The sequence below is a fragment of the Rhinatrema bivittatum genome, chromosome 3, assembly GCF_901001135.1.
Source record: "Rhinatrema bivittatum chromosome 3, aRhiBiv1.1, whole genome shotgun sequence".
In the NCBI taxonomy this organism is placed as follows: domain Eukaryota; kingdom Metazoa; phylum Chordata; class Amphibia; order Gymnophiona; family Rhinatrematidae; genus Rhinatrema; species Rhinatrema bivittatum.
Genome location: NC_042617.1, coordinates 50,025,286 through 50,052,796, shown reverse-complemented (window position 1 = coordinate 50,052,796; position 27,511 = coordinate 50,025,286). Strand labels below are relative to the sequence as shown.

At 43.1% G+C, this 27,511-nt stretch overlaps 1 protein-coding gene across 3 annotated transcripts in view; it reads right to left on the bottom strand.

Moving 5' to 3' along the window:
• The window catches only part of PTPN14 (protein tyrosine phosphatase non-receptor type 14), a 277,012-nt gene that overhangs the window by 125,859 nt on the left and 123,642 nt on the right, over positions 1-27,511 (bottom strand). The window contains exon 2 of one of the 3 annotated variants that reach the window (XM_029593209.1): positions 20,331-20,409. The exons of the other annotated variants lie outside the window; for them this stretch is intronic. Within the exon in view, the coding sequence (XP_029449069.1) occupies positions 20,331-20,380 (50 nt within the window). The 5' untranslated portion in view covers positions 20,381-20,409. The remainder of the gene's footprint in view (positions 1-20,330; positions 20,410-27,511) is intronic. 3 annotated transcript variants of the gene reach the window in all.

Below are 27,511 nucleotides of genomic sequence, written 5' to 3'. Positions count from 1 at the left end.
CTGATTCTGGCCGGCAGTGTGGTTGTCATATTATTTAGCAACTGGTTCAAGAGCTGATTGGTTGGCAAGAGACTTTAATACCACACCAGGAATCCAAGATATAATTATAAAACATATAACCAGACTTGAGGGTGGATGGCAACCGATTGTATGGATAGAAGAGGACCCACAGCTCTGTTTACTCACCCCTGGCCTAGGATTTGTTGTACTCTTAGGTATTTAGGAAAAATATGAAATTAATGTTGTAGATTTTTTTGGCTCATTTCTGCCAGGCTCCAAGTCACAAGTACCTATGAAGGGTCAGTTTGGCATGTTTTTGGGAACTGTTGACATGCACGCTGCAAGGAAAATGCACAAGGGGCTGGTTTTGAAAAAGTACCCCGGGCTGATATTTTACTGCAATCCGCCCCGGGGCGTTCCCATGCCCAACTGGACCCAATGGACAGGGATTCAAAAACATCTCTCTCCCACACTACAGGCTATACCTCCATTTTTATATAGGAGAAAAAAAAAAAAGCATATGTTTTGGCTGGCTAGCAGACAGTTTAGTTTAATGCTCTTCAGAGACTTCAGACAGTGAGCCCTACCCTTAGAATACCTCTACTAGCCTAGGACATGCACTTCCTGGTACCCATCCTTTGCAACAAGGAGTGGATTACAGGAGGAAATTCATCCAGCCATGTGATTCAACTCAGAAACGTGAAAGCAAAAGACCAGAGAGTCTATCTATTCTGTCAGCCATACCAGCTACTCAGCTTTATAATCCCCTGTGCTTATCCCATGCTTTCTTGAATTCATGTCTCGGGTGCGAGGTACGGCAGTACCTGGAAATGTCTATCCTGCTCTGGTAGAGTGTTGAAGCATGCACACTAAAATAATGCTTAATACTCTATTTAAGTCATAACCCTTGATGCCCCATTGCCTTCCCCCACCAAAGCAGGCAGATAGTACATGGGGAGAGTTTACACGAAAGCCGCAAGATGGGTCACCTTGTTTGAAGCTATGTTACTATTTTCCAGCCCACCTCAAAACAATATAAAGAAGCCTAGCTCTGAAAGACCCCAGCCAATAAAAAGTGCAATTCCCGCCCTATAGATATGAGAAGATTAATGTCCCATTTGCTTAACTTACTCTGACAAATTCTGATTAGTCCACGTTTATAAAAGTAAATGAAAATGTTACATCTTGCTCGTTTATCTCTTGTAATTTATCAAAGCAGAAGATCATCCCGAGAAATCTAAATTTAGAGATACAAAGGAACACCACAGCACAGAAAGAAAACTAATGAAAAAACTACGAGGATCCTCAAACAAAGCTATCTGATGAAAACCTCTCTTTCTGTAAGTGTTTTGTTTTCCTTCAGTCACCTTAAACCACAAGCTTTCACGTGTGCTTGGGCCTTGCCGAGGCCTGCACAGAAGACAAGCCCTCCTAAACACATATTTTTCGCAAGATTCAACCTTTCAATATCCGTCTGTCTGTAAACTATTCAGAGTAAACACAACAAGCCTGTAATGGCCTCCAACTTTGGAATCTCAAAGTTTGTTCATACACGGCGCCAACAGAAAACTCACTCCCCCACATAAAAAAAAAAAAAAAAAGGATAATGTTTGTAAATGGATGATATGAAACATCTCAACTATGTAGTAGAAAAGGCGAGTAGTAGCATGCTTTTACGAAAGAGGATGACATGCCGGAGCCTGAATCTTATTTTCTGGCCTTGGGCTCTTGCATTTATTATCCCAAATTATAGGGAGCTCAAGACCAGTTTACAAGCACAATGTGTTCCTTCAGAATAACCTATAATTTAATCAGGGTTAATCCAAAATAGCAGAAGTATTCTATGCAGCACACCAATGTATATTATAAAAAAAAACAAAAACAAACGGCTGGTGGAAATATTATCCTCTTTCCTTTAGACCCACTGAACAGATAGATGGGCTTGAGTTCACATACCTGGGAAGAACATTTTGTACATTTCAGCAAATCTAGAAATGGGAAAAGAGAAATGGCAGCAGCATTTTCTTCAGCTATCAGCCACAAAATGGGAAAACCACAATTCCACAAATAAGAAATGGAAGGCATACAGAAATCCACAGGACAGAAATGTTTTTAATATTCCTCTAAAACTTATTGCGAATACCCAAGTAATATTGCGACATTTTGTACCGTCGATTGAAACTCGATTAAAGGGATAAGAAAACTGGCCAACTTTGTACCTCATGGAGCCCACGTCTAGCCACAGCCGAACAACTTATTCAGATTACTTCAAACAGAGTTAATTTATTCAGCTATCTCAACTCTGCTCCAGAAAGCCCATGTGTTTAGTGCCGGATAATAACTTGTCTGGCTAAAATTTAACTGCATAAGTGGCACCCATATTCAAAGGTCGGCATTTATCTGACTAACTCAATTTTCAGAAAAGTCTATTTATGCAATTAAAATGTTTTGAAAAAGTGTACTTTTTTTTGTTTTCTCTCTTTTTTTTTTTTTTAAGCTTTGCCAAAACTTAGGTTTGTTGGGGATTTTTTTCTGCAGTTTTAAAACATGCTCGCATGAGGGATATTCCCAGTTTTTCCATGTAGTCCACTAGTTTGCCCAGTCAGTATCGAGGTCTTCCAGACCTCTCTGGTTGTTCATCCTGCATAACCCCCCCCCCCCCCCCCAGTTGATCTGGACCCCTCTCCCTATCCTGTGAACCTTAAAATGCGAGATCTGAAGACTTTGCGCCTCATCAGGAGCAGTAGTAAAGTTGCTGCGGCCTCCGGTTTTAAAATGTGGAATTACGCTAGTTAAGTGTTAGCCCCACCCCCTTATTTCTGGCACACGCAAAGGTGTATATATGCACGTAAATCATGGCTTTTTTTTTTTTTTACAATGTATTAAATTTTCATTTAGAAACTTAAAATTATCAAGATGTTATACAGATGTGAACAAATAATTTTTTAAACAACAAATCCTTATCTATAATCAAGCACATCTCTATTATAAAACCCATAATGGGGGAGCTGATTATACATTTATTAACCCATAATATTAAACTAAGGGTGGAGAGAGACAATTAGGATTCTCTTAACCTTCTATATTACTTCCTCCAATTATTTCTTTATCCAACATAAAAGTCTCTAATTGTAACGGGTCCAAGAAACTATATTTCTTCCCACTAAATGTAACCAAACAAACTGAGGGTTTTTTAAATAAAAGGTTGCCCCTAAGGCAAGTACTTTAACTTTTAGAGAGAGGAAGTGTCTCCTTTTAGCCTGAGTGGCTCGAGACACATCTGGAAACATTAGAATCCTTTGACCTCAGAAATTTATATCTCTGTGATTAAGGAAATCCCTAAACACAATGGGGTAGATTTTATAAATCTACGCGCGCGTACTTTTGTTCGCGCGTATCTTATAAAATCCGGGGTCGGCGCACGCAAGGGGGTGCACATTTGTGCAACTTGCGCGCGCCGAGCCCTGCGCGCGCTGCCCGTTCCCTCCGAGACCGCTCCGAAATCGGAGCGGCCTCGGAGGAAACTTTTCTTCTACTCCCCCGCACCTTCCCCTCCCTAACCCCCCCCCCAGCCCTATCTAACCCTTCCCCCTACCTTTGTTGCTAAAGTTACGCCGGCCGGAGGCAGGTGTAACTCTGTGCGTACCTTTTGCACGTAACCCTTTTAAAATCCGGCCCTCTGTCTTTATCGGACTCCAATAACATAGATACAAATAAGGTTGCCCTTTTATTTATGATATCAATTGACTCTTCGAGGAATGTAGAAACTCCAATACTTGATATATCCGGATTTTCCTCTTCCACTTCTTCAACCTTCTTAGAAAAGTAGAAGATTTTGGAAAAAAATGGGTATTTCTTTCTCTTCGTACTGCACTATTTCCTTAAAGTATTTTTTAAGCATTTCACTAGGGGACAAAAGTCTAGTTTGTGGGAAATTGATCAACTGTAAGTTTTTACATCTCATCATGTTCTCGAGATTCTCTAATTCTTTATGGATAAAAAAGCTATCCTTAATCTGGGCTGCCCCAGTATTTCAAACAATTTAATTTTAGATGTCAGTTTTCCCATATCTTCTCTCAAACTAAATATTTACTTTTTTTGCATTTCTATTTGTAACTTATTTAAGTTTACTCTACCAGACAAAGACATTCATTTGTGAGACATTATTATTAACAGTAATCATCAATTTCCAAATGTCTTTCAAGGTTTACTATCCGGAGGTTCAGTTGGCCATTGTTATGGCCTACTTAATTCTCCTACAGTAAGTCCTACATCTGAAATTTCCAAATGTTTACTTATCTGATTTTCTTCAGAGTCCAAGCAGTCTCTCCTCTCAGGTGGACTGCCAGGCTCTAGTTGCAAAAAAACCTTCGGGAATTGATGTCGATGGTTGTGGAGGAAGTGAAGGTCCTTCACCAGGACTAAGAGAGCCAGAAAACTGCTCCCCAAAAATGTCCTCACTTGGTGACTTGATCTGTCTAACGACATGATCATCCATTGGTCCCCTAGGTGTTATCGATGAAATTGGGAAGTTTTTTACTTTCCTTTTTCTCCCCATATTCCTGGGGGAGCTAAACGGAAGATTCACCAATTGTTGTCACAAAAAGACTGAGACAAAAAGGAGGGTCAACTTCTCCGGCCTTCTCCGGACAAAGCTGCGTGGCCGATGATGGCGGGGCGCCATCTGCTGCTTGAATTTATGCAGCAGACGCCGTCTGATAATGTCAGAGACACCCTCCTTTCCGGGTCTCAGGGTCTCGCCCAGTTCTCTCTCTCTCTGGTTCTCAGCATTCAGGCACAGTTCTTTCCAGCCGTTCTCATGAGCCAGGGGCGTCTCTCTGCTCCACAACACTCCCTAACTCTCCCGGGTGTGCTGCTTGAATTTATACTGCAGACACCGTCTGATGACGACAGAGACAATGGATACTGCAGACGCCGTCTGATGATGTCAGAGACGCCGTCTGATGACATCAGAGACAATGGATTCTGCAGATGCCGTCTGATGATGTCAGAGACACCCTCCTTTCCGGGTCTCAGGGTCTCGCCCAGTTCTCTCTCTCTCTGGTTCTCAGCATTCAGGCACAGTTCTTTCCAGCCGTTCTCACGAGCCAGGGGAGTCTCTCTGCTCCACAACGCTCCCTAACTCTCCCGGGTGTGCTGCTTGAATTTATACTGCAGACGCCGTCTGATGACGTCAGAGACAACGCTCCCCACAAAATCTGCATTGCTCGCGCACAGCACACATATATATGGGTGATTTTGCGTGAGCAATGCTTTTAAAATTGACCTCAAAACCAAAAATTCCTGGCAGAGGTTGCCGGCGACCATTTGCCTGCAAACCTTATGGTTAAACGCTGCTGCCACGAGGTGAAATCTCCAATTGGATTTGGCAAGAACAGATAGGATGGTCTGCAACTGGCAGCTTAACTACCCTATGCCTTTGCCTGGATGATGACAACAGAAGCAGTGTCTGGAAGGGTAAGAGGGCAGGAGCCCAACAAGGAAGGTCAAGGTCTCTCTTGATTTTAAAGAAGGGATTCTTCGATTTTTTTCCCACCTTTTTCAATTACTGTCTCATGAGATTTTAACCTTTCATCCATTCTTTTTTTTCCCCCCGATGTATGTATATATAATATATATATCAATCAAAACCCATTAAAATGTTGCACTGTTTTACGTGAAAGCCTAAAGCTACCTATTTGATGGGAGGAAACCCTCCTTCCCCCACCCTCTCTGTATGAGAGACAATCACATTTCTTTGTCTGATTCTGGATGTATCTAGGCGAAAAAAAAAGTTGAATTATTTCCGCTGTTCACTGACAGTAGGGATGTGCAGACAAAAAGTTTATGTTCATAAGTCCATAAGTCGAAAAGGGGGGTCAATTTCGGTCAATATGGACATATGGAGAATTCCATAAGTTGAGTATGTCCATACGTGCACCGGTTCCCTAAATAAAAATTTAAACCCCTCACCCTCCTTAATCCCCCCCCAAGACTTACCTGACCCCCCTAAGCTGGCCAAAAGTTCCGTTTGTGTCCAACGAGGGGTCCGGGAGCAGAACCGCGGTGGACCACGTGACGGCCGCGTCACTCCGACGTGACACGGACGTCACGTGCTCCTCGCAAAGGAATAGAGGAATGGCTTCCTGACTCCCCGCTGGACCACCAGGGAGTTTTGGTAAGTCTTGGGGGGGATTAAGGAGGGTGAGGGGTTTAAATTTTTATTTAGGATCAACGATCGCGATTTCCAACGTATTCAACATAGCTATGTTGAATAAGTTGGAAATCCGATCGTTTTCGCCTCATCACTTTTTTAAGTTAAAAAAAAAAAAAAAGTAGCGTTTTACATATAAGTTCAAAACGAATGCACACCCCTAACTGACAGTAACCCTTTGAGAATCTAACCGACCATGTTACTTTTGTAAAGATAAACACCAAGGAAGAGCAGCAGCTGTGGCTGAAACAATTATACTGCTAGTCAAAAAACTAGCACGACATAGGAACAATTCCTTCCTAAGAATCAAATTATGTTCGGCAGTTAAAGGCTTCCTGGGGTGGTCCAGTAGCTCAGTGGAAAGTATGATTCCTGCATCAAGTCTTCAGCAACCCAGGTTCCCTGGAGTGAAGGCTGGGAATACAACTGAGGCATCGCTCACAGCCCCCAAAGGAAGCTGTAGTCATCGGTAAAGGGCAACATCTAGTGGCTGGATTTAAAGACCATTAGCCAGGAGTCCTGTGGTGCATGTCGCCCGACCTCAGGACCATTGCAGCAGTGACCAGACTAGGACCTGTGGGAAGGAGTGTCTATTAAAATAGGGAAAAAATATCTTGGTGGAGTCGCAAACAAGGCTCATCCTGCCAGGATCCCAGCACCAGTTCCCACTCAGCTGGAAGAAAAAGGAGGGAATTAACTACCATGGAAAAGTTTTTAAAAAGTTCCCTATAAAATAATATGACGATTACCAAGAATCTCACCACTGTGCTCAATACTGTACACGGATGGTGCTATGTAAATAAGAAACATAATGTGATTACTACATGTGCCACCTAATTTTATGTAATTTCCAAAGAAAGATTATATTCCAGTGATGCCTGCCAGAGAAAAGCACATGTGCACAGCACGGCAGATGACTCCCAGATGGGAATTAACTCTTGGCTTATGAACAGAGCATGAGTGAATCAACCACATGTGGCCTGTTCTTCTGGTAGCCAGACAAGATCCTGGACAATCAGGTTTGAGCACCATGATACGACACACTGGCAGGCGAATTCCAGCAAATGCAAGACAAATCTGAACCCTGAAAATCTAACTCACCAAAACCTCTTCGTGACAGGTTTTCAAAAGTTCATCAACTACAGGACGATCTCTAACAAATATTGAACCATACTGAACATAGAGGACCCACCAGTTTGTCAAACACCACCATAGCATAGGCATCAACTGTTCATAACGCCAATCTATTGAGTGTGCATTTCTGGCTGTGATAAGCAGTTTGTTCAAAGAGCTTAAGGTTTTAGGACACGGCATGCCAAAAGATCAACTGGCGATTCCAATATGGTAAGAAAAGGAGAATGACTTTTTATATGGTTTTAGGTGTGGGAAAAGATCACAGGACACTGAAAGTGCGTCAGTTTCTCCCAGAAAGCCACTTTTAGCAATCAATTTGACACAGGGGGGGGGGGGGGGGCGTTTAAATCCTAGGTACTCAATGAGCAAAAGAGTCATCAAAATATATCAATTTACCTTAAACTACAAACACAAATATTAATAGAGAATATCCTGAAAAGAAGACCAATTTGTGCCCCTTGAGGTAGGGAGCCCAACACACCTGGTTTAAGTGACAAAGCTACGATAGGTCAAAAAAACAGTCATTGCTAGCCCTGATGTGCTGGAGCTAATTAACATTCTGAATTGAGAAACACATTGGAAACTTTCTGATCCCTGTTCACCCAACAGATTTCTGATCCCTGTTCACCCAAAAGATTTGCTTTTCAGAATGCCAGCAGTGAACACACAAGATATATTTGCAATGTATACAAAATGAAGATATAGCTCATGCGTAATAATTGTTGATGCACGAGATTTTTTGCTTGTAGACCAAAACTCTCCAGCTGCTAGTTAATAGCTTTCTGTGCTACACTGTTTGGAATAAGTTATTGCCTTGGTTGGGGTTTTGTTTTTTTTTTACTTTTTAAAAGCTGTTGCTTGTAGCCTGATTGTTAAATCTGTCTGTATTGCTGATTCCTTGACCTATTGGAATTATTTTACTTTTTCCTTTGCTTGGATGTAGAACTTGTTATTTCCCAATAAGAAATACATAAGGGCTGCTCTTTATTCTAAGAGGAACTTAGCTTAGTGAATCTGCTGTGGGGCTCAAAGATTAGATTTACATGTCCTCCTTTCTAAAGGGGAGGAGCCAGTGTACCAAAAATAACAGAAGAGAGAAAAAAAAAGTAAAACTGATCCTAACCTGATTGAAGCACACTTTCAGCATACAGCTTGATTCAAAAGCATAAAACACTGCAATCAGCTAAGTGATTTGTTTCAATATATTTATGTTACTTCCTCTCTATCTTAGAGACCGATAAAATATGATGCGCAGTAAAACAGATGTCATATTGAGCGTCCGTTTTCCTAATGCACGCACAAACACTTCTCCTGGGTGCCTGATGCAGTATTATAACGAGCTGCTGTGCTAAAAAGGATGCGCTGAGGATCAATTGTGCATCTCTAGCACTCTACATCGGGTGCCCAGGAGACGGCGGTGTGCGGGTTAGGAAAACAACTTCTCGTAGCCATATTGTCCAGCATCCTGTTTCCAAAAGTGGCCAATCCAGATTACAAATACCAGGCAAGTACCCAAACATTAAGTAGATTCTATGCTACTAATGCCAGTAATAGCAGTGGCCATTCCTTAAGTCAACTTGATTAATAGCAGTTAATGGACTTCTCTTCCAGGAACTTATCCAAACCTTTTTTAAACCCAGCTACAATAACTGCACTAACCACATCCTCTGGCAACAAATTCCAGAGCTTAATTCTGTATTGAGTGAAAAAAGATCTCAGGTTTGTTTTAAATGTGCTATTTGCTAAGTGTTGCATCCATCGCTGCTCGACACCCTCACTCCGCCCTCTTTACCTCTGTGGTGACTCCCTCTGGGTCTGATGGACGGTTGGCTGCCGCGGCGTCTCCATGCTGTCTCCCTCCGGCGTCCCCGGACCGGCTCGACGTTACAGATCCGCCATGTTGCCTGATGACCTAGGGCGCGCGCACTCTGATTGAAGTACCAGCAAGGGCGCGAACCTTGGGGCCGTCCCTCTGAGATGACGTCATCCGCTTCCAATATTTAAAGGTCTCTAATTCACTATCTAACTGAGTTAGCAAGGGAATTGCTTCGGCTTTTCTCTCAAACTACTCTGCCTCCTCGGACTTACCAGAGGTACCCGCTCCTCGGGGGCCTCGCTCTTTTCTTTACTTTCAGATTACAGATAGGAACCGGTACTCGCTCCTCGAGGGCCCATGTTCCTGGACACTCTGAAGATTCTCTACTGCCTGGAAGCTATCACTGCTACCAACAATTGTGATTTACCATCGCTCTCTCAGAGCTTTCCCTGGAACCAGGTACTCGCTCCTCAAGGGCCTAATCCTTTCCAGCTCCTGAGCTTACTTGAGACCTTACGTGAGTTTTGTCATCTAGTCCTGTTCATGAACCTTGTCTACTCTACCTACTCACTTTCTACAGTTTCTCAACAGCTCAGCCATCCTGGATCGCGGTTCCAGTGCCTGAGGGACTACAGCCCTGCCGGGCATATCAGCTCACTACTGCCACCTCTGGTGGTTTCCAAAAACCTGTCTAATAAAAGAACTAATATGTGTCTGTCTCCATACTCAAGCCTAGCCGGTGGTCCCTCTCGGGATATCCTCCCGAGGACGTGGTCATCTGCCACCAGCCCAGGGATTCACCACTACTATCTCAGATTCATTACAGATTGCTGACTCCTCACGGAGAACCCTAACAGATTGCTAATTCCCAGCATAGCAGAATATACCAGAATCTGAGACACTACAAGATAGCTGACTCCTCCTTCTTCGGAGCCATTCATTCAGATTGCTCCTCCCATCTAACTCCCAGCTTTCTTAACAGATTTACATCAAACTGCTACTCACTAGCAGATTCTTAACAGATTCTCAACACTAAGTTCATGGAGTGCCCCCTAGTTCTTCTGTTTTCCTAAAGAGTAAATAACCAATTCACATTTACCCATTCTAGACCTCTCATGATTTTAAAGACCTCTTTCATATCCCCCCTCAGCCATCTCTTCTCCAAGCTGAACAGCCCTAACTTCTTCAGCCTTTCCTCATAGGGGAGCTGTTCCATTCCCCTTATCATTTTGGTAATCCTTCTCTGTACCTTCTCCAGTGCAACTATATCTTTTTTGAGATGTGGCGACCAGAATTATACACAGTATTCAAGGTGTGGTCTCACCATGGAGCGATATAGAGGCATTATGACATTTTCCGTTTTATTAACCATTCCCTTCTTAATAATTCCTAACATTGTTTGTTTGTTTTTTTAATTGCTGCAGCACACTGAGCCATCAATTTCAATGTATTATCCACTATGACGCCAAAGAAAAGCTGGCATGTGAAATCCCCTACAATGACAAAGAGCAGCCGTGCAGCCTTGCAAAATGTAAACATTGAACATTTTTACAGCAGGAAGCCAATGTACTTCACACAGTACTGGGCCAATCTGGTTTTGGGTTTTACCAATGAGGTAGGCAACCAATAGGCGGAAGCAGAAAATCACCGCTCTGCTAATGGGCCCTTGCCTCACAATATGACAACAGTAGCTCTGGGACTGGAGTTAAATTTGCCACGTTATCAAAGATGCATTAGCCAAGCGGTGATTTTCTGCATGGGGGGTGGAGGTAATAGCTAATAGGCTTATTTATCTACATGGCATTTATATGTGCTGATCTACATGGCATTTACATGTGCTGAGCGCTATTAACTTTGCGTGAGTTTGGACGCGCTAATCCCCTTATTGCATCGGGGGTTAGCCTAGCATGTCCAAAACACACATCCAATCACTCACTAAACTGTGTTCTAGGCTGAGCGCACTTTATTGCATTGGCTCCTTAGTGTACACTTTAGAAGTTTTTATGTTTTGCTGGCAAATCCTTTTCTCCAAACCTTTTCTCTTGCATAGGTTTTAATATATTTTTCTCTCTTCGAGTCAACTTTTAGAAAGTGGGGGGTTTTTTTTTCTGTTGCTGTTTAACCCTTTTCTCTTGCATCTGAGTTTATTAACCTGGGCTATCCCATCTCTATCCTTTCACAGTGAACTTGCTTGTAAACCAAAAAACTCTCCAGCTGATATTTATTAATAGCGCTCTGTGCTACATTGTTTCTTTTACATAGCTGTAGAGAGAATTTTTTTTGGCTAGTCTTTATATCACATTTCCTTTTTCAAAAGGAAGATAGTAAGAGCTTCTATCTATGGATAATAAGTGGGAAAGAAAGAAGAAGTGTTGATTGTTGGATATTTTAATCTGCCGGTTGTGGATTGGAGTATCCCTGCTGAGAATCCGCAATAAGTAGAGAGATAGTGGTTGCCCTTCAAACAAATAGTAATGGAACCCCTGAGGGAGGGTGTTGTACTCGACCTAGTGCTCACTAATGGGGATAAGGTCCAGACAGGTGCCCACTGGAGCATCAGACGGTATGATTTGATATCGCAAATAAGGTATAGAGAAGTCACACGAAGACCGGAGTTTTTGAATTTCAAAAATATGGACTTTGACAAAATGAGAATGTACCTGGAGGAAGAACTAGAAGACTGGGAGAAAATGGGCGAGGTGGAACAGTGGGCCAAATTAAAAGGAGCTATTACATAGGCAACCAATCTATATGTTAGAAAAGTAAACAAGTGTACAAGGAAAAAGAAACCAATTTAGTTCTCAAGAAGGTGGCTAAAAAAATAAAGGCAGAACAGCATACAGGAAGTATAAAGGATCTCAAAAAGAGGAACACAGGGAAGAATACCTGGTGAAACAGAGGGAAACCAAGAAAGAAATCAGGAAAGCAAAAGGTCAAGTGGAAGAAAGGAATGCCAAAGAGGTAAAGGGAGGCGCCAAAACATTTTTAGTTACATCAGAGAAAGAAGGAAGGCTCGGATTGATATAGTGAAATTGAAAGGTGATAAGGAGCAAGGTGTAGAGACAGATGAAAAAATGGCAGAAATATTAAACAAATACTTCAGTTCTGTGTTCATTAAAGAAAACACTGGAGAAGGATTGTTGCTTGTTGACAAGATTGTAGATGCGAATGCAGTAGACACAACTCCTTTTTCAGAAGAGAAGGTATAGGAAGAGCTAGGAAAACTGAAAATGGACAAGACCATGGGGCCGGATGAGGTAGATTCCAGGATTCTTCAGTGGCTCAGAGATGTGCTGGCGGGTCCACTGAAAGACCCGTTCAATAGATCCCTGGAAACGGGAGTGGTGCCACGAGATTGGAGAAGAACAATTGCGGTCTCGCTTCACAAGAGTGGGAGCAGAGAGGAGGCTGGAAACTACAGGCCAGTTAGTCTCACCTCAGTGGTGAGAAAATTAATGGAGACTCTGCTGAAAGAATGAATAGTGAATTATCTACAATCCAGTAAGTTGCTGGATCCAAGGTAGTATGGATTCACCAAGGGGAAGTCCTGACACACAAATCTGATTGACCTTTTTGATTGGGTGACTAGAAAATTGGATCGAGCAAGAGCACTTGATGTGATATACTTGGATTTCAGCAAAGTATTTGATACAGTCCCCCATAGGAGGCTTGTGAATAAAATGAGAAGCTTGGGCATTGGTGCCAAGGTGGTGGAGTGGATTAAAAACTGGTTGACTGACAGGAGACAGTAGGTAATGGTAAATGGAACCTACTCTGAAGAGAAAACTGTGTTAAGTGGAGTGCCACAAGGATCGGTATTGGGACAGGCTCTGTTAGTATCTTTGTGTGTGACATGGTGGAAGGGATAGAAGATAAAGTTTGTCTATTTGTGGATGATATTAAGCTCTGCAACAGAGTGGTGATGTCTGAAGGAGTAGAGAGAATGAAAAGTGATTTAAGAAAGCTGGAAGAGTGGTTGAAGATTTGGCAGCTGGGATTCAATGCCATAAAGTGCAGAGTCATGCATCTGGGATGCAGAATTCCAAAAGAAATGTAATTGATTGGGGGTGAAAGACTGATGTGCACGGAACAAGAGAGGGATCTTGGGGTGATAGCATCTGGGGATCTGAAGGCAGCAAAGCAAGGTGACAAGATGATAGCTAAAGACAGAAGAATGCTGGGCTGCACAGAGAGGATAACCAATATGAAAAAGGAGATGATAATGCCCTTGTACAGGTCCTTGGTGAGGCTGCATCTGGAGTACTGTGTTCAGTTCTGGAACCTGTATCTCAAAAAGTCCAGAGAAGGGGGATCAAAATGGTGTGGGGTCAGTATCAAAAGATTTATGAGGAGAAGCTGAAGGATCTAAATATGTACACCCTTGAAGAGAGGAGGTACAGGGGAGATATGATACAGATCTTCAAATAATGCACAAACTTTGAACCTTTTCCATTGGGAAGAAATCAGAACTAGGGGTCATGGAATGAAAAATTCTAGGGGGATGACTCAGAACCAACACCAGAAAATATTTATTCATAGAAAGCATGGTAGATGCCTGGAATGCCCTTCCGGAGGAGGTGGTGAAAACGAAAACAGTCAAAGAATTCAAAGTGACATGGGATAAACACTGGAACGCTAAAGGGTAGAGGATGGAAATGAAGGAATGGGTGCATGGGGGTAACTTGCTGGATCAGCAGTAGCTACCCTTAACCAATAAGCCTTGATACTTTTGATGCAACTACAACATTACTCTCCACTTTAACGGCAGGGGAAAAAAAGAGTTGGAGTCAGACAATTGAAGAGGGCCCCGACTTTTACGATCTGGGAAACTGATAAGCATGGGGCTAACCTGCATGGAGCAGCAAATTACTACCCTTAACAGAAGACAAGAGATTACTACCCTTAACCAATAATCCTTGATGCTTTTGATGCAACTGTAACATCACTCTCCACTTTGACGGTGGTGGGGTGGGGTTGGGGCTGTGTATGTGGAAGGGGAATCGGAATCAGACGACTACCAACATGGGCCCTGACGTTTAGCATGTGGGGTACTGATATGCAGACATAGGTTAAAAAGCACAGGACTGCTTCTAAGGCCAAGTCCATAGGCAAAACACGTGAGCACTGTATGAATTTCCGAGAAGGCTCATCACCCAATAAAAATAGCTTGGAATAACTGCACGGAGCAGCAGTTGCTACTTTTAAGAGAAACATGGGGGTAACTTACTTGGTGCAGCTAGTACTACCATAAGAAGCTTGCTGGACAGCCTGGATGAACCATTTGGTCCTCTTCTTCCGTCATTACCATGTTACTATGTTTTTGACTTTCAAGTCCAGATTTTAGGGGCACGCAACCTGTTTCAGAGGAACTGCGGCTGCTTTAAAGGGGCACTGCCACTACAACTCAGTGTGCGCTGCCATTCTAAAGTGACGCTGCCAACTACAGCACTCTGGAGGACAATCCTTCCCCCTCAAGGTCATGGAGGGTGCTGTAGTGTTTACACAATGCACCACTGGCATTAAAGCTGGTCCTGCTAGGGGTGGCATTGCTGCGTGAAGTCTAGGAATATATTACCAAAAAACTCAGGGCTGGATTTAAGATTTTGGCGCCCACGGGCAGCATCATAGGGCAAGGGCAGTGTACCCCCCCCCCCCAGGAGCTTGGACAGCGGGGATTTCACCATCAGAGACTGCAAAGCAAGGGAGGGCTGTTTGGCCAGAGTTGCCACAGTGGGGTCTCTTTGAAGTGGCAGTAGCAAATGGCCCTAAAATAAATGGGAGAAGGCAAAATATAAATCTCACTTAGAATCAGCTTCTAGTACAGCAGAAAAGTTAGAAATATGTATACTTTTTCATGGGCTTTGCTGTCTCCTATCAAAATGCCAACAGACCCGCTTTAGCAGAGAAATATTGCAAATAAATCATTTTAATTCAGAAGCTCAAGAATTCTAGAGAAAACAAACCTAAAAACATAATCAGTTTCTATTTTTTTTAATTTTTTTTACGTGCGGTGAATCAAACCACAGATATTTTCCTGCAGGATCAGCCAGCACCTTGTTTCCCCCCCCCCCCCGAGAGAAAATTCATTGAGCAGATCCCTAGACAAGTAAACTCAAGACAGTCATCAATATGTATAGCTAGAGTCATGTGTCCTGCTGAGCAGAGCTGTATGGTCTTGTGGAGCACCTGCAGAGCAGTTCACTTCCCCTGCCTGAGAAAGAGCTCTTGCAGTCATCGGAGTCATGTGTGGTCTTGAAAGCCATTTTGCTGCTTTTCCTCCTTTTTCCCCCCTCTTTAAAAAGTTTCTTCCCCCAAAGTATTCTCGTGGGATTAAGACAACCTCCTACTGTTACCAAATCTCCCTCTTTTGACTTTCTAAATTCTGAATGCGATGCTCAGCAATGCACCAGTGCACTCGGCCCTGGATTTGCCAATAGGCACACTAGGTCTGTGCCTAGGGCGGCAAAAATCGTTTTGGGAGAGAGAGAGAGAGGGGCCACTCGGCTACGCTGGGCAGAACAACCCTCTGCATCCTGCTCCACTTCCTCTCGTCCTAGGCAGGGTGCAGAGAAGAGAAGTGGAGGGGCGAGTCCTGAAGAGGCAAAGCAGAGCAGGGAAAAGCTATTCTGCTCTCTAATCCAACCCGTCCTGTTACTGCCACTGCTCTCCTTTACCTGGAGAAACCTTCCTGCTTGCTGGTTTACTCAATAAAGGTGCAACAGACTGGAAACCTGAGAGAATAAGAAGAACATAAAAAATGACCATCCTGTCTCCAAGTCCCTGGAGGATCCCTCATCGTAGATCTATTTCCTCACTCCCAGGGAGAGCAATGGATTTCCTTAGTCTGTCTGGCTAATAATGCTTTATGGATTTTTCTTCCAGGAATTTGTTCAAACTTCTTTTAAATCCCACTACCCTGGTCGCCTTGATCACATCCTCCGGCTGAATGAAAGAATACTCTCTAGGATGTATTTTAAAAGCCCCTGGTTATTCATGGTGCCCCCTTGTTTTAGTATTATTTGAAAGGGTAAACAACCGTGCTTTACTCACCCGTTCCACCCCACTCATAATTGCATAAACTGCTACTGTGTCCCTTCCTAGTCGTTTCTTTTCCAAGCTGAACAGCCATAACATGTGTAGCCTCTCATCATAGGGAAGTCATTCCATCCCTTTTATTTCCCTCCTTTGCACCTTTTCTAGTCCTGTTATGTCTTTTCTGAGATGGGAGGAGACCAGAAAGGCAAAGATTACTCAAGCTGCAGTTGCACCATGGCTCAGTACAGAGGAAATATATTTCCCATGTTATTCTCCATTTCTTTTTGGATCATCATTCCGAACATTCTATTTGCTTTTTGCACTTTTTTTTCACTTGAGGAATGCTTGAAAGCTAAGTTTCAATGCAAGAAAAGTGCAGGGTAAGGCATTTGAGGTGCACAAATCCAAGGAGGGTGAAATAATGGGATCTACCTCAAGATAGTGAAACAATTTGACAGGGCAGCAACCAGAGCCAGAGAATGGTAGTGTAAACCCTGCCATGGGCAAATATGATAAAAGGGTCATGATGCTGGGGTTGTGGTCCTAGCATCAGCTCTGTGGGTTCAAAAAGCAATGGTCAGGTATGATGGTGGATTTGCCCTGGCTCAGAGGTTTAAGGGAATTAAAATATCTTATTGGATAGGGAAACTTAAAAATCAACTTCTTCCATCTGTAACCAGACTGCCCCATTCATAAGTCTTCTTTTGCCATTCATTGGCTGACCAGCATCATCGAACCCACAACCCTGGATTCAGTAATCAAAGTCTCACATAATAGCCTTTTGTTTAAACTCATCAGAACTTTTATTCTTTTGGGTTCAAGCAGTCAATAAAAAAATATATATAAAAAGGATGAAACACAGGATTCCATAGCAGAGATAACAGCAGTAACAACCTGCGTTCTCCCTCACTGTTTTTCCGTTAGCAGTGAATTAGTATCAGTATCTCTTTTCTGAATAAACCATGTGCATTAGCCATTCCTTAGACTAATCTCATCAGTACTGACACTGGTACACCACATTCTTCAGAGGAAGAAAATTCCGGAGAAGGATAAAGGATCTCCCAAATAGGGTTAGCATCCGTGCCTCCTCCCATGTACCATTAGGCAACTGCCATTTTGCACACCAACATCCACTGTAAAGGAGGGCCCTGTTGAGCTGGAATAACTAGCAGGTTTCTATAGATATATCAAGAATCCAAGATGGATCCTATCCCTCTGGTCTTCACCTTCCTGGAATCGCACACAGACTTAAAACTCAAACTTCTATCTATACAAGACATACTCTACTTAGAAGTCATATCTCCATATACTTACTCAGACAAACTGTGCCATTCTGTTCTGCACAACTATCCTTCCAATAAAACTAATAGTAGAAGGTTAAGAAAGAAATTTTCTGAAAAGTATTAACAGATACTGCTATTAGAGGCATACAGACCAGAATGTAGAACCTGGGCAACACTAGCATGCATAGGGAAAGGATAATGCCACTCTACAGGTCATTGGCGAGACCTCACCTAGAGTCTGTGTTCAGTTCTGGAGACCCTACCCCTGAAAGAGCAGAGGACAGGCAGTTCAGAAAAGAGCTAACAAAATTGTGCAGGTTCAGCACCAAAAGCCCTATGACATCACACTTGGGCACCTATGCACAAACCCTCCTATGCCATCACATGCCCCATCCACCATGGGCCTTGTATCCACTGAAGTTACCCCCATCACTTCCACACAGCTAAGCTTTACCATTCTTACAATTACAAGACTATACTTTCTCCCTCCTGACTTGCAGTGCCTCTGCGGCGCCAAGCCTGGACAGCACAGCCATTTTTTCCTTCCCTGATCAGTCAGCCAGTGGGCCCCCCCTTCAAGATTGTTCATGTCCCCCCTGGGGGTGGCTGATCCCCCATTTGCGCACCCCTAGAGGCCTGGAGTTGGTTATCCCTGATTTAGAACAAGAGGCCATGATAAGAAGCTCCAAGAGAGTAGACTCAGGAATAACACTAGAAAATATTTCTTTATAGAAAGGGAGTTGTACGTCTGTAAAAGCCTTCCAGGGGAGGTAGTAGAGGCAAAAATAGTAACAGAATTCAAGAAAACATGGGATAACCACAGAGGATTCCTAGATGTGAAAAAATTAAGAGCAAGCCAGAGTTCAAGTATTTTCTATGGAACACACCCAGAAGTAAAGCAGGCAGGCTAGATGGGCCTTACGGTTCTCATCTCTACTTCTGTAAAACAGTACACATATACCCACACTATCCATGCGCCCATAACTTTAGTTTGGTAAACCAAGGCACAGAGAGGTGAAAGAATGTACCTAAAGTTACACACAGTCAAGTAGATGGATTTGACCTTCTATCCCAGGAGTTCTCCTGACTTAAACGACCTAATCAGAAGAGCATATCGCCTCCCGCTTAAGAATTATTCCTTGTAAAATCTTCAAAAACTGCTGAACACTATCTATGCCAGCTGCCACAAATAAAAAAATCCCCCAATCAGTAAACATCCAAGCATGAGAATCTTCCATCTTCCTACACTGGCATTTCTGCCAAATTCTTTTGAGGTTTTCAGCAGCAGAAGGGCCTCAACACAAATGCTTCTTTTAAACTCCCTCAGAGTACTCCTGATTGTGCTGACATATAAATGAAGGGGTTTTTACGTTTGTACTTTGGCAGCACAACAAAAAAAAAAAAAAATGCTGTAGATATTTGATGCCGTTTGGAAAGCTGCCTACTAAAAGCTACAATATCTCTGCCACTTCTACTTGAAAAAAACAGTAAGAAAAGAAAAACACGAGTATACATTATCTACACAAAATGTAGAGTAAAAACTGAGCCTTTCTGTAGAAATTGATCCCACCCAAGGGAAAGAATAATGACCGACGGAGATGAGATTGCCTAAAGCTGTGGGCTGAAGAGCAGTATTTCATCACAAGCCATCAAAGGTTGTTCAGAAACAAGAATAGAAAGTGCCAGGCAACATCTAGCACACAGTCTACTGCCTTTTATCGATGAGTTCTCCATTACAGTTGGCTGCGTCTGGGTATTGAAAGCTGTTGTGTTTTCCATGTCACCGGCATACTGTTGAAAGACCCGTTTCTGCTTGATATTTTCACTGCAGTGCCCCTTTGTCATCTCCACTCTAACAGAGCTTCCTTTTCATGTGAAGCCCTGGCCCTTCCATCATATTTGATGACTAACTGGACTCAACGTATTGCACGCTGCTCTTTGCAACCACGTTTGGGCCAGCATTCTCTTACGGAGGTTTGTTTTGCTATGTTGAACATAGCTGAATTCAGGTCTAAACAGAAATATGATTGTCACTTCCGTTACCTACGACTCCATGAAGGCATGCATTAATGAGATGAAAGTGGAAGCTGGCAGCACTGGATGCAGTTATCCGAGACGGAATTATGGAAGAGGAAAGAATATAAGAGCAATAGCTGCAAGCCTTCTCATGGTGTTCCTGCAACCTGTGCTCTTTCAAAAGATGAAGGGAGGGGGATGAACGCACTTCAGCAGCAGACCCGCAATGGAGCCCTGGGGTTATGCATTTGGTCAATAAGCAGGATGGGCCTTCCCCATCAGCTACTCCCATAATCCTCCTTGTTAAACTCTGGCTTTCCCTTCACTTCTTTGTAACTAGGCTTTGGTAAATTATGTTAGTTCTGGCCTCTACCGCCTCCCTTGGAAAATGCTGTCCCCCTACATACACCACCCTTTCCTGTGAAGAAATATCTCCTGCTGTTACTCAAGCTCTTGCTGTTTTGTGGATACTAGAAGGAGCACTGCCAGTCACTCCTATGAATCCTCCTCCAGCATTGTGTATGCGCCTAAGTTTTTATTACATGCGTGGAGTGAAAGTTAAGAGTGTGTGCATCTCACACTTCAAACATGAGACTGGAAGTGTTTAACAATATTCCTTTATTTTCCATGTACTATTTACGCAGAAAATAGTAATTGTCCTTAATTCTGACTTGCTAAGTCTTAAGCAGCAGATAAGGGGAAGCTCAAGTATTGAAAACAAATGTTAAAAAAAAAAAAACAAGAAACGCTAAAATTCTTATTTTTAAAAAAAAAATATTAAAAAATAGTATCACAGCATATGCCCAGCAACAGATCGCTGCAACTCACACACCTTCTTACATCTGGTCTTTGATTTGTCATGGACCATGTCATCAACCACATGACAGCTTCAAAAGCCCTCAATCGATAACCTAACCCAAAGCAAAGAAAGTGAAGAAAAGAGATGAAATGCCGTGCCCTTCCACAACAGGGTATTCTAAACTATCTAATCTAGATCATTTCTTTTCAAATAGCTTTTTTTTTTATTCACTTTTGCTGGAAAAAGCATTATGTAGCATAGGACTGCTTCTACAGCCAAGACAAAAGCAAAGCACATGCAAGCAGCATTGCCTGAATTATCAGGAAGGCTGCTCACCCCGTAAAAATGTTGCTAGCAGTAATTATGTTATGGGTTTAACAATTGCTTGGTTTTGAGTGTACACATTGCTACCTTTAACATAAGGCTTGGGGAAACCTGCACAGAGCGGCAGCTGCTACCCTTGACAGAGGGCTTGCTTGGGGATGATCTGCACGGAGCGGCAGTTGCCATCACGTTCAGCTTGCTGGGCAGACTGGATGGGCCATTTGGTCCTTCTGCCAATTGCTCTCCTGCTTATTGCAAATTTCAGCGCTGTAGAGAGATATGGGCTTCCATGGCCCAGACTTAAGATTATGGCACCCACAGGCAAAGGACTGGAGGGGGGGGGGGGAGGGGGAGGGGAGGGGAGGGTTCATCCCTGGAATTCTGAGAGCAGCAAGGGGAGTCCCAATTTTTGAGTACCTTCAGCATTTGGTGCTCTAGGCCAGGGGTGACCAAACTGGGGGTCAGGCTTCCCTGGTGGGGGGAGGGGGGGGAGCATGCTTGAACAATCCTGAGGAGGGGCCCACTGGCTGCCCAATCAAGGAAGAAAAATAATGGCTACACTGTGAAGGCACAGCAAGCTCAGGATGGAGGAAGCTGCCAGAACTTGGTGACAATATAAGCATGCCACAGCTTAGACATGTCCTTTTTTTGGTGACTCTGCTGTGGCAGAACTACACCCGGGAGCAGCCACTGTGTGTTCCACCAGACCAGGATGGGCTACCGTCCCGGGGGGGGGGGGGGGGGGGGGAGTTCCTGCTGCTGCCGCTGAGCCCCTACCCAGGGAGAGAGAGAGAGAGATCACAACTGTTGCCCATCAGGAAAAAGGAAGTGGGGAATGGACAAAAAGGGCTAGAGATACTGAGGAAATGGATGGGGAGGGGGTTAGAGGAAGGAGGTGAGGGAAGGAAGAATAAAGGCAAAAAGTGTAAAAAAAAAAATAAAAAAAACAAGTAAATCAAAACAGGAGAAAAAAAGAAGAGCAAACAAATACAAAAAAAAAAAAGAGAAAAACACATTGAAAAAACTAGTGGAAACAGTTAAAAAGCAAAGAAAAATGTCTGGGTTTGGTGCAGAACATGTGCGGTCTAGGTCTCTGTGTGGGATGAATGTCTGTCAGTGGTGTGTCTGTGCTACTTTCTTTTTCTGTCTAAGGGCCAGATCCATTAAGGCTTTTCTCCCATGTTGTGTCTATGGAAAAAACCCTTAGCGAATCAGGCACTAGGTGTGGTATATATGCCTCTGCCTATCTGGCTGTTGCCTTTCTATCTCTCTGTGTCTGTCTGGGTATGGGGTAACTGTCTGTGTTTGTCCTGGTGTCTGTTTTGCTCTGTCGGGCTGGGTATGGGGTATCTGCCTTTTTGTGCCCATCGGTATATGTGAGCTTACTCCTTTAAGCAACTTTGCCCACCTCTACTCTAGGCACATGCTATGTTGTCTATGTCTAAATCCAGTCCTGAGGGTTGCCTTACTTTTCTTGTTTTACATTTCCAGAAACATAAATACTAGGTGAAACTACTCAACCTCAGAAATTAAACAGGGTCATTCATCAAAGTGCGTTATCATGGGCGTTAGAGCCCTAATGCCAGCAATAACGTCATAATGCATGCGTTATTGATCGCATCGCGAGATGCGAATGCAAATTTTCAAAATGTATTTTCAAAAGGGGAGGAGTTTGGGTGGGGTGTATGAAAATGAGGGGCATTAATGCAGCGTGTGATAGCGTAACGCATGGTTTTAACACCAGAAATAACTACACCTTTTTTCCTGGCATTAAGCTGTGCGTTATGCCCAAAACGGAATTCGCGATAAAGATTGCAAATTTCAGGCAGGTGCAATGGAGGAGAGAGTGACAGACAGACAGAGCGCCTCTGGGGTGGCACGCATAACTGTCATCTACTTATACCACTATAGGAGGGTCATCTAGTAACTAGAGGTGAGGTTTCGGTTGTGGACTAGGGTTTTGAGGCCATATCTTCCCTCGTTCCACATCCCGTCCAATCTTCGCTGATGTGTACTGTGCTGGTCGTACGTCTGACTGTGCATGTCCAACTGGCCCCACCATCCCACCAAAACCTCATCTCAAGTTACTAGATGACCCTCCTAGAGTGGTAGACATAGTTGACTACTATGAGAGTCTCTCTCAGCAGCCCAAAATAAGAACCCTGGCCATGCCCCTTTTCCTTATTGCGGACATTGTCCGTGCGAAATTTATAACATTTTGATAAATCTAGCCCTAAGTTAGTTGGGAAGGCTGATCTAGCCCCCAAAAAAGATCTCCTTGCTGCTGCTCAGCCAGGGAAGAAAATCACAAACAGTAAGAACAGGAATGATAATTTCAGTTTTTATATGACGCCCTAGCTGACTGAGGCACCTTACAATTATAGAACATAATGGAAACAATACACAAATCAATAGAAAATGAAACAGAAGTAATAAAATTATAATAAATGAATCAGAAGCCAATGTAATATGAAGACTTTGCCATAATTCTAAGCACAGAGATTTACTGACTGCACACACTTACCCCCTTGTGTGACCCCCCCTAAGATGTGTGGAGAGCGGGAATGCCTCACTCTTTCAGTAAAGACCTGGTACGTCTGCCCCCTACTCAAATCCTTAAATGCTCAAGATAATATTTTTAGATCAAATTATTGACACAGATCCGCATTCTACACTTCTGGATTTTGCACTTTTTTGAATCCCATTAGTAACAATGGAGGAGTCCAGAGCAGGACTCCTCCATTGTTACTAATGAATCAAAGGGGAAAAAAAAATGAACATCTTAATTACTTCAAGTGATAAACTAATGCCTTCAGATTCCCTTTGACAGGGAACCTGCTGAACTGATGGAGCTGCTCAGTCTGCAGTCGGATGCTGTGGGATGGGATCTGGGCCGTTGCAACGTGGCCTGCAGCAAACACAACAGCTTGCAAAATCTGCACCCAGGACTGTGAAATTGTCCTTTGTATTAAGTTAATGTGTGCTGCGCTGGATGCCCCTGAGCATGTAACATGACAACCACATTAGAGAACATATATTACAGTACATCAAACAATAAATTGTGCAAACATTTTTAGTGAGACCAAAAACATTAAAATACCTATCTAGACAATAAATACTATCTACCTCATCCACACACTCACAATCACACCACTCATCCAATAAAAATGCACAGTATATTAACACCCACAATTAACAATCAATATCACATCGCAAAGACAATTTAACATGTACTCATCAAATGGTGAAAAATACATAATAATAATGATCACAGTGAGTATTACCTGAGCATGTAACAGCATTTCCATTCCCATATTTGACTCACAGAACCCCTCTTTTTCTCTAATAAATATATAATTTTTTTAATTTAGATTTATACTTAGCCTTTCAGCCAGAGTTTTAAAATGGGTTTCTCTGCTGTGGAAATTTCAATTCACGCAGCAGCTGAGAAATAAAATGTTTTGTAACTAACTTTGGGGGGGGGGGGGTCATTCTTTAAAACGCGATGCGGCCTTATCACGTGCGTTAGGGACCTATTGCGTGCGATAAGGCCCTAACGCACGCAACAGCGACCGCATCACGGCGTTAACATTTAAATGAGGGAAAGGGGAGGGGTTAGGAAAAAAAAATCTTTTTCCGGTACTGCTGCAGGCGATGTTTTAGGCATTTTCACCGGCAGAGGCAGCAGAAAGTACACCACCTTTTACGGTGGCGCTAGGAGGGCAATGGCGGGCACCGCGCCTCAACTACGGTGGGCAAAGATCGTGGCCGGGTGCACACTATCGCCCCCCCCCCCCCCTTGGCCCCTTTTTTCTTCGCGGCTCATCATTCTGCTATATTGATAGCGGAATGATTAATTTATTTTATTTATTTATTTAGAGTCTCTTCTATACCGATAGCCGTTTGCACATCGTATCGGTTTACATACAACTAATAACTTTTGGGCATGGCCCTTACAAAGAACAGTCGAAAGACAAGTAACAAAATAAATATGAGTGATATAAATGTGTTAGGAACCGGGACTATATATGGATATCTTAGGGAGCTACAGTAACAAAAACTATATATAATGCTGAAGAGCAACAGTGTATACAGCAACTATAGTACAAGATACAAAGAGAAATGGGTTAATAAAAGACAGCGTTCTTAAGGCAATCTTAGTGAAAGAAAGGGGGTAGAAAGGGTTTCGGGTGGAAGGAGTTCAGTTGAGGGGGGGAGAGTCAGATGCATAACAGGTCAACTACTGGGTTGCCTGTTAAGTATTTTTCGTGGGGAGGGAGGCGAAAGGTGGTAGGCTTGACGGAACAACCATGTTTTTAGTTTTTTTTTTAATATAGGCATAGAGGTCTCAGTGCGTAGTTCAGGGGGTAGGGAATTCCATAGGGTAGGGCCGGCAAGGGAAAATGATCTGCTCATAGTAGAGGAGAGTTTGATTGATTTGATTGATGGTGTACGGGAGGGTTCCTTGGAGGGCAGGGCGGGTAGGTCTAGTGGGAGGAGAGGGGGGTTGATCCAGTTGAGGTTTGCATTTGTCAGACTTTTATGGATGAGGGAGAGAGAGCTTTGTAAAGTATTCGTGATGGTATTGGGAGCCAATGAAGTTCGATAAGTGTAGGTGTAATGTGGTCCCTTTCTTTAGATGTGGTCCCCTTTTTTAGATTAATCTAGGCCTATGTTGGTCTGGAAAAACAAAACAAAAAAAAAAGGTGGTTAACTTCACAAGCATTAAGCTGCAGGTGGGCAGCTTCTGGTGTAAGGGGGCTGCCATGGCTGGTGTGCTGCTGAGCGATGTTTAAATACTGTGTTATACCGACTCAGTACCAGTAGGGTTTTCCCGTTTTGTTTCTGTCTATAAGCGTCAACAAAATGGTTTGGCAGTAATTCACAGTCCGCAACAGTTATAAGCTGTTTGAAATTACAACTTTTAAATAACTTCACGAAAGTCTCTTTCCAACGCAAACAACTGATTTCACAGCGCCCCCCCCCCCCCAAACATGGACCGTGCTTCGTAGTCTGCGTGAGGCGGGACCAAGCCTGCAAGTCAGGAAATGGTAATTAACATGGACCAACACTGGCGACAATAATTATAAAATGCTTAAAACAGTTGTCCATAGTAAATTAAAGAGCCCTCACCTCAATCGACATTAGTACGTAGCTTACAAGAATAGCTTCAGAACGAGGCGACCAGCAGACGAAAGTTAAGTAATAGTTTACAAAAAAGCATGCCAAAACAAAAAAAATCACATGTCCTGGTGACATCAGCGGAAACCCAGAGTAAACAGGGAAGGGGAATACAGAGGGAGCATAAAACACTGCAGGCAGTTTCAAAAGAAAACCGACCAATCTAATTCAGAATTTAATCCAAAAGGCGATGTACTACGGTCTACTGAGGAGAGGACTCTCTATTTACTATGTACAACTGTTTTAAGCATTTCATAGTTCTTCTCACTACTGTTGGCCCATATTAATTAGCATTTCCTTACTTTCAGATTTGGCCCGTCCTGACGCAGTTTACGAAACATGGTCCGTGTCGGGGACGACGACCGTGAAAGATCAGTTGTTTGCTTTGGAATGAGACTTTCATGAAGTTGTTAAAAGTGTAATTTTGAACAGCTTATAAGTGTTGTGGACTGTGAATTACTGCCAAACCATTTTTTTGATGCTTATGATTTTGGTGATTTGACATTTCCACCTATACTGTATTGTGATTTGTTGTTTCTGTACATTCCAACAAATCATTTTTCTAATATCTGGGGGGGGGGGGGGGGGTTTGGTAAGACTTTTTGACAGATAATTTAAAAATTCAAATTATCTTTGATAACTTTAATTATTTTATTTAAAATATGTATATACCACTTATCTAAAATTAACTGGCTTACAAAATAACAATCATAAAAACATAAAACCAGTTTACATCAAAGAGTTAAACAAAAACATAACATAAGATTATATAAGACACTCCTGAATTAGAAACACAGTTTTTTGAAGCTCCCCTTTTAAAACCTAATTGGGACTTTATTTTTTTATTTCCTATTAGATGTCTAACAAAGATTCTCAAGCACCCCCCCCCCCCCTCAATAACTTTTACATATCTTTAGAAACAGAAGAGATCAAATAATTCCAAAATACTAGTTTTGCCTTAGGAATGAGATATACAGGCTGGTCTGATGGCTCAGGGCCACTGCTGAGCACTATAATATGGGAGACCTACATTTTGATTACTAAACCTAACTTTTCCTCCTCAGGCCAGCCAGAGGCTGGGATACTATGTTACCAGTGCTTACAAGCCCCTGAGGGAAAATTCAGCCATCACAAAACAACAGTACCTAATGGCTAGACCCAGGGGGTACCTATAGCACAGACGTGGCTGTGTTCAGACCCACTCAATCAGCCCGGTGGCCCAAGAAGAGAAGCCCTGTCACAGGGCGTTGATACACCTGGAGTGCACAACCAGGGGAGTGGTGAAAGTAGATGAAGAGGCCCAGGAGGCCACCAATGGATCCCATCCCATTGGTAGCTGAGAAGATGAGGTGGCCTGGAAGGCTGCCAGTCATCCTAAAGGCGGCTGAGAAAAGGCCCAGGAGGCTGCTAGTGGACCCCCATCCCACCAGCAGTGGCAGAAAAAAAATAACTTCACCAAAAAGGAGCCTGTTCTCCCACTCCAAGTGTGATGGCTCTGTGGCATTCAAAATACGTGCGGGTAGTAGATGCTCTATGCTGATCTTGTGCATTACAAGATCAGCATAGAGAAAGTGATAGCCCTGCGAGTTTTGAATATTGTGGGGCAAGCACACGAGGTGCAGAAGCAGAACAGGCTCTCCCTTCTGCTTCCAACAAGGAAACTGCCCTTGTTTTGTGTTTGTGTGTGCGTCTGCGTGCAAATGGAAGCC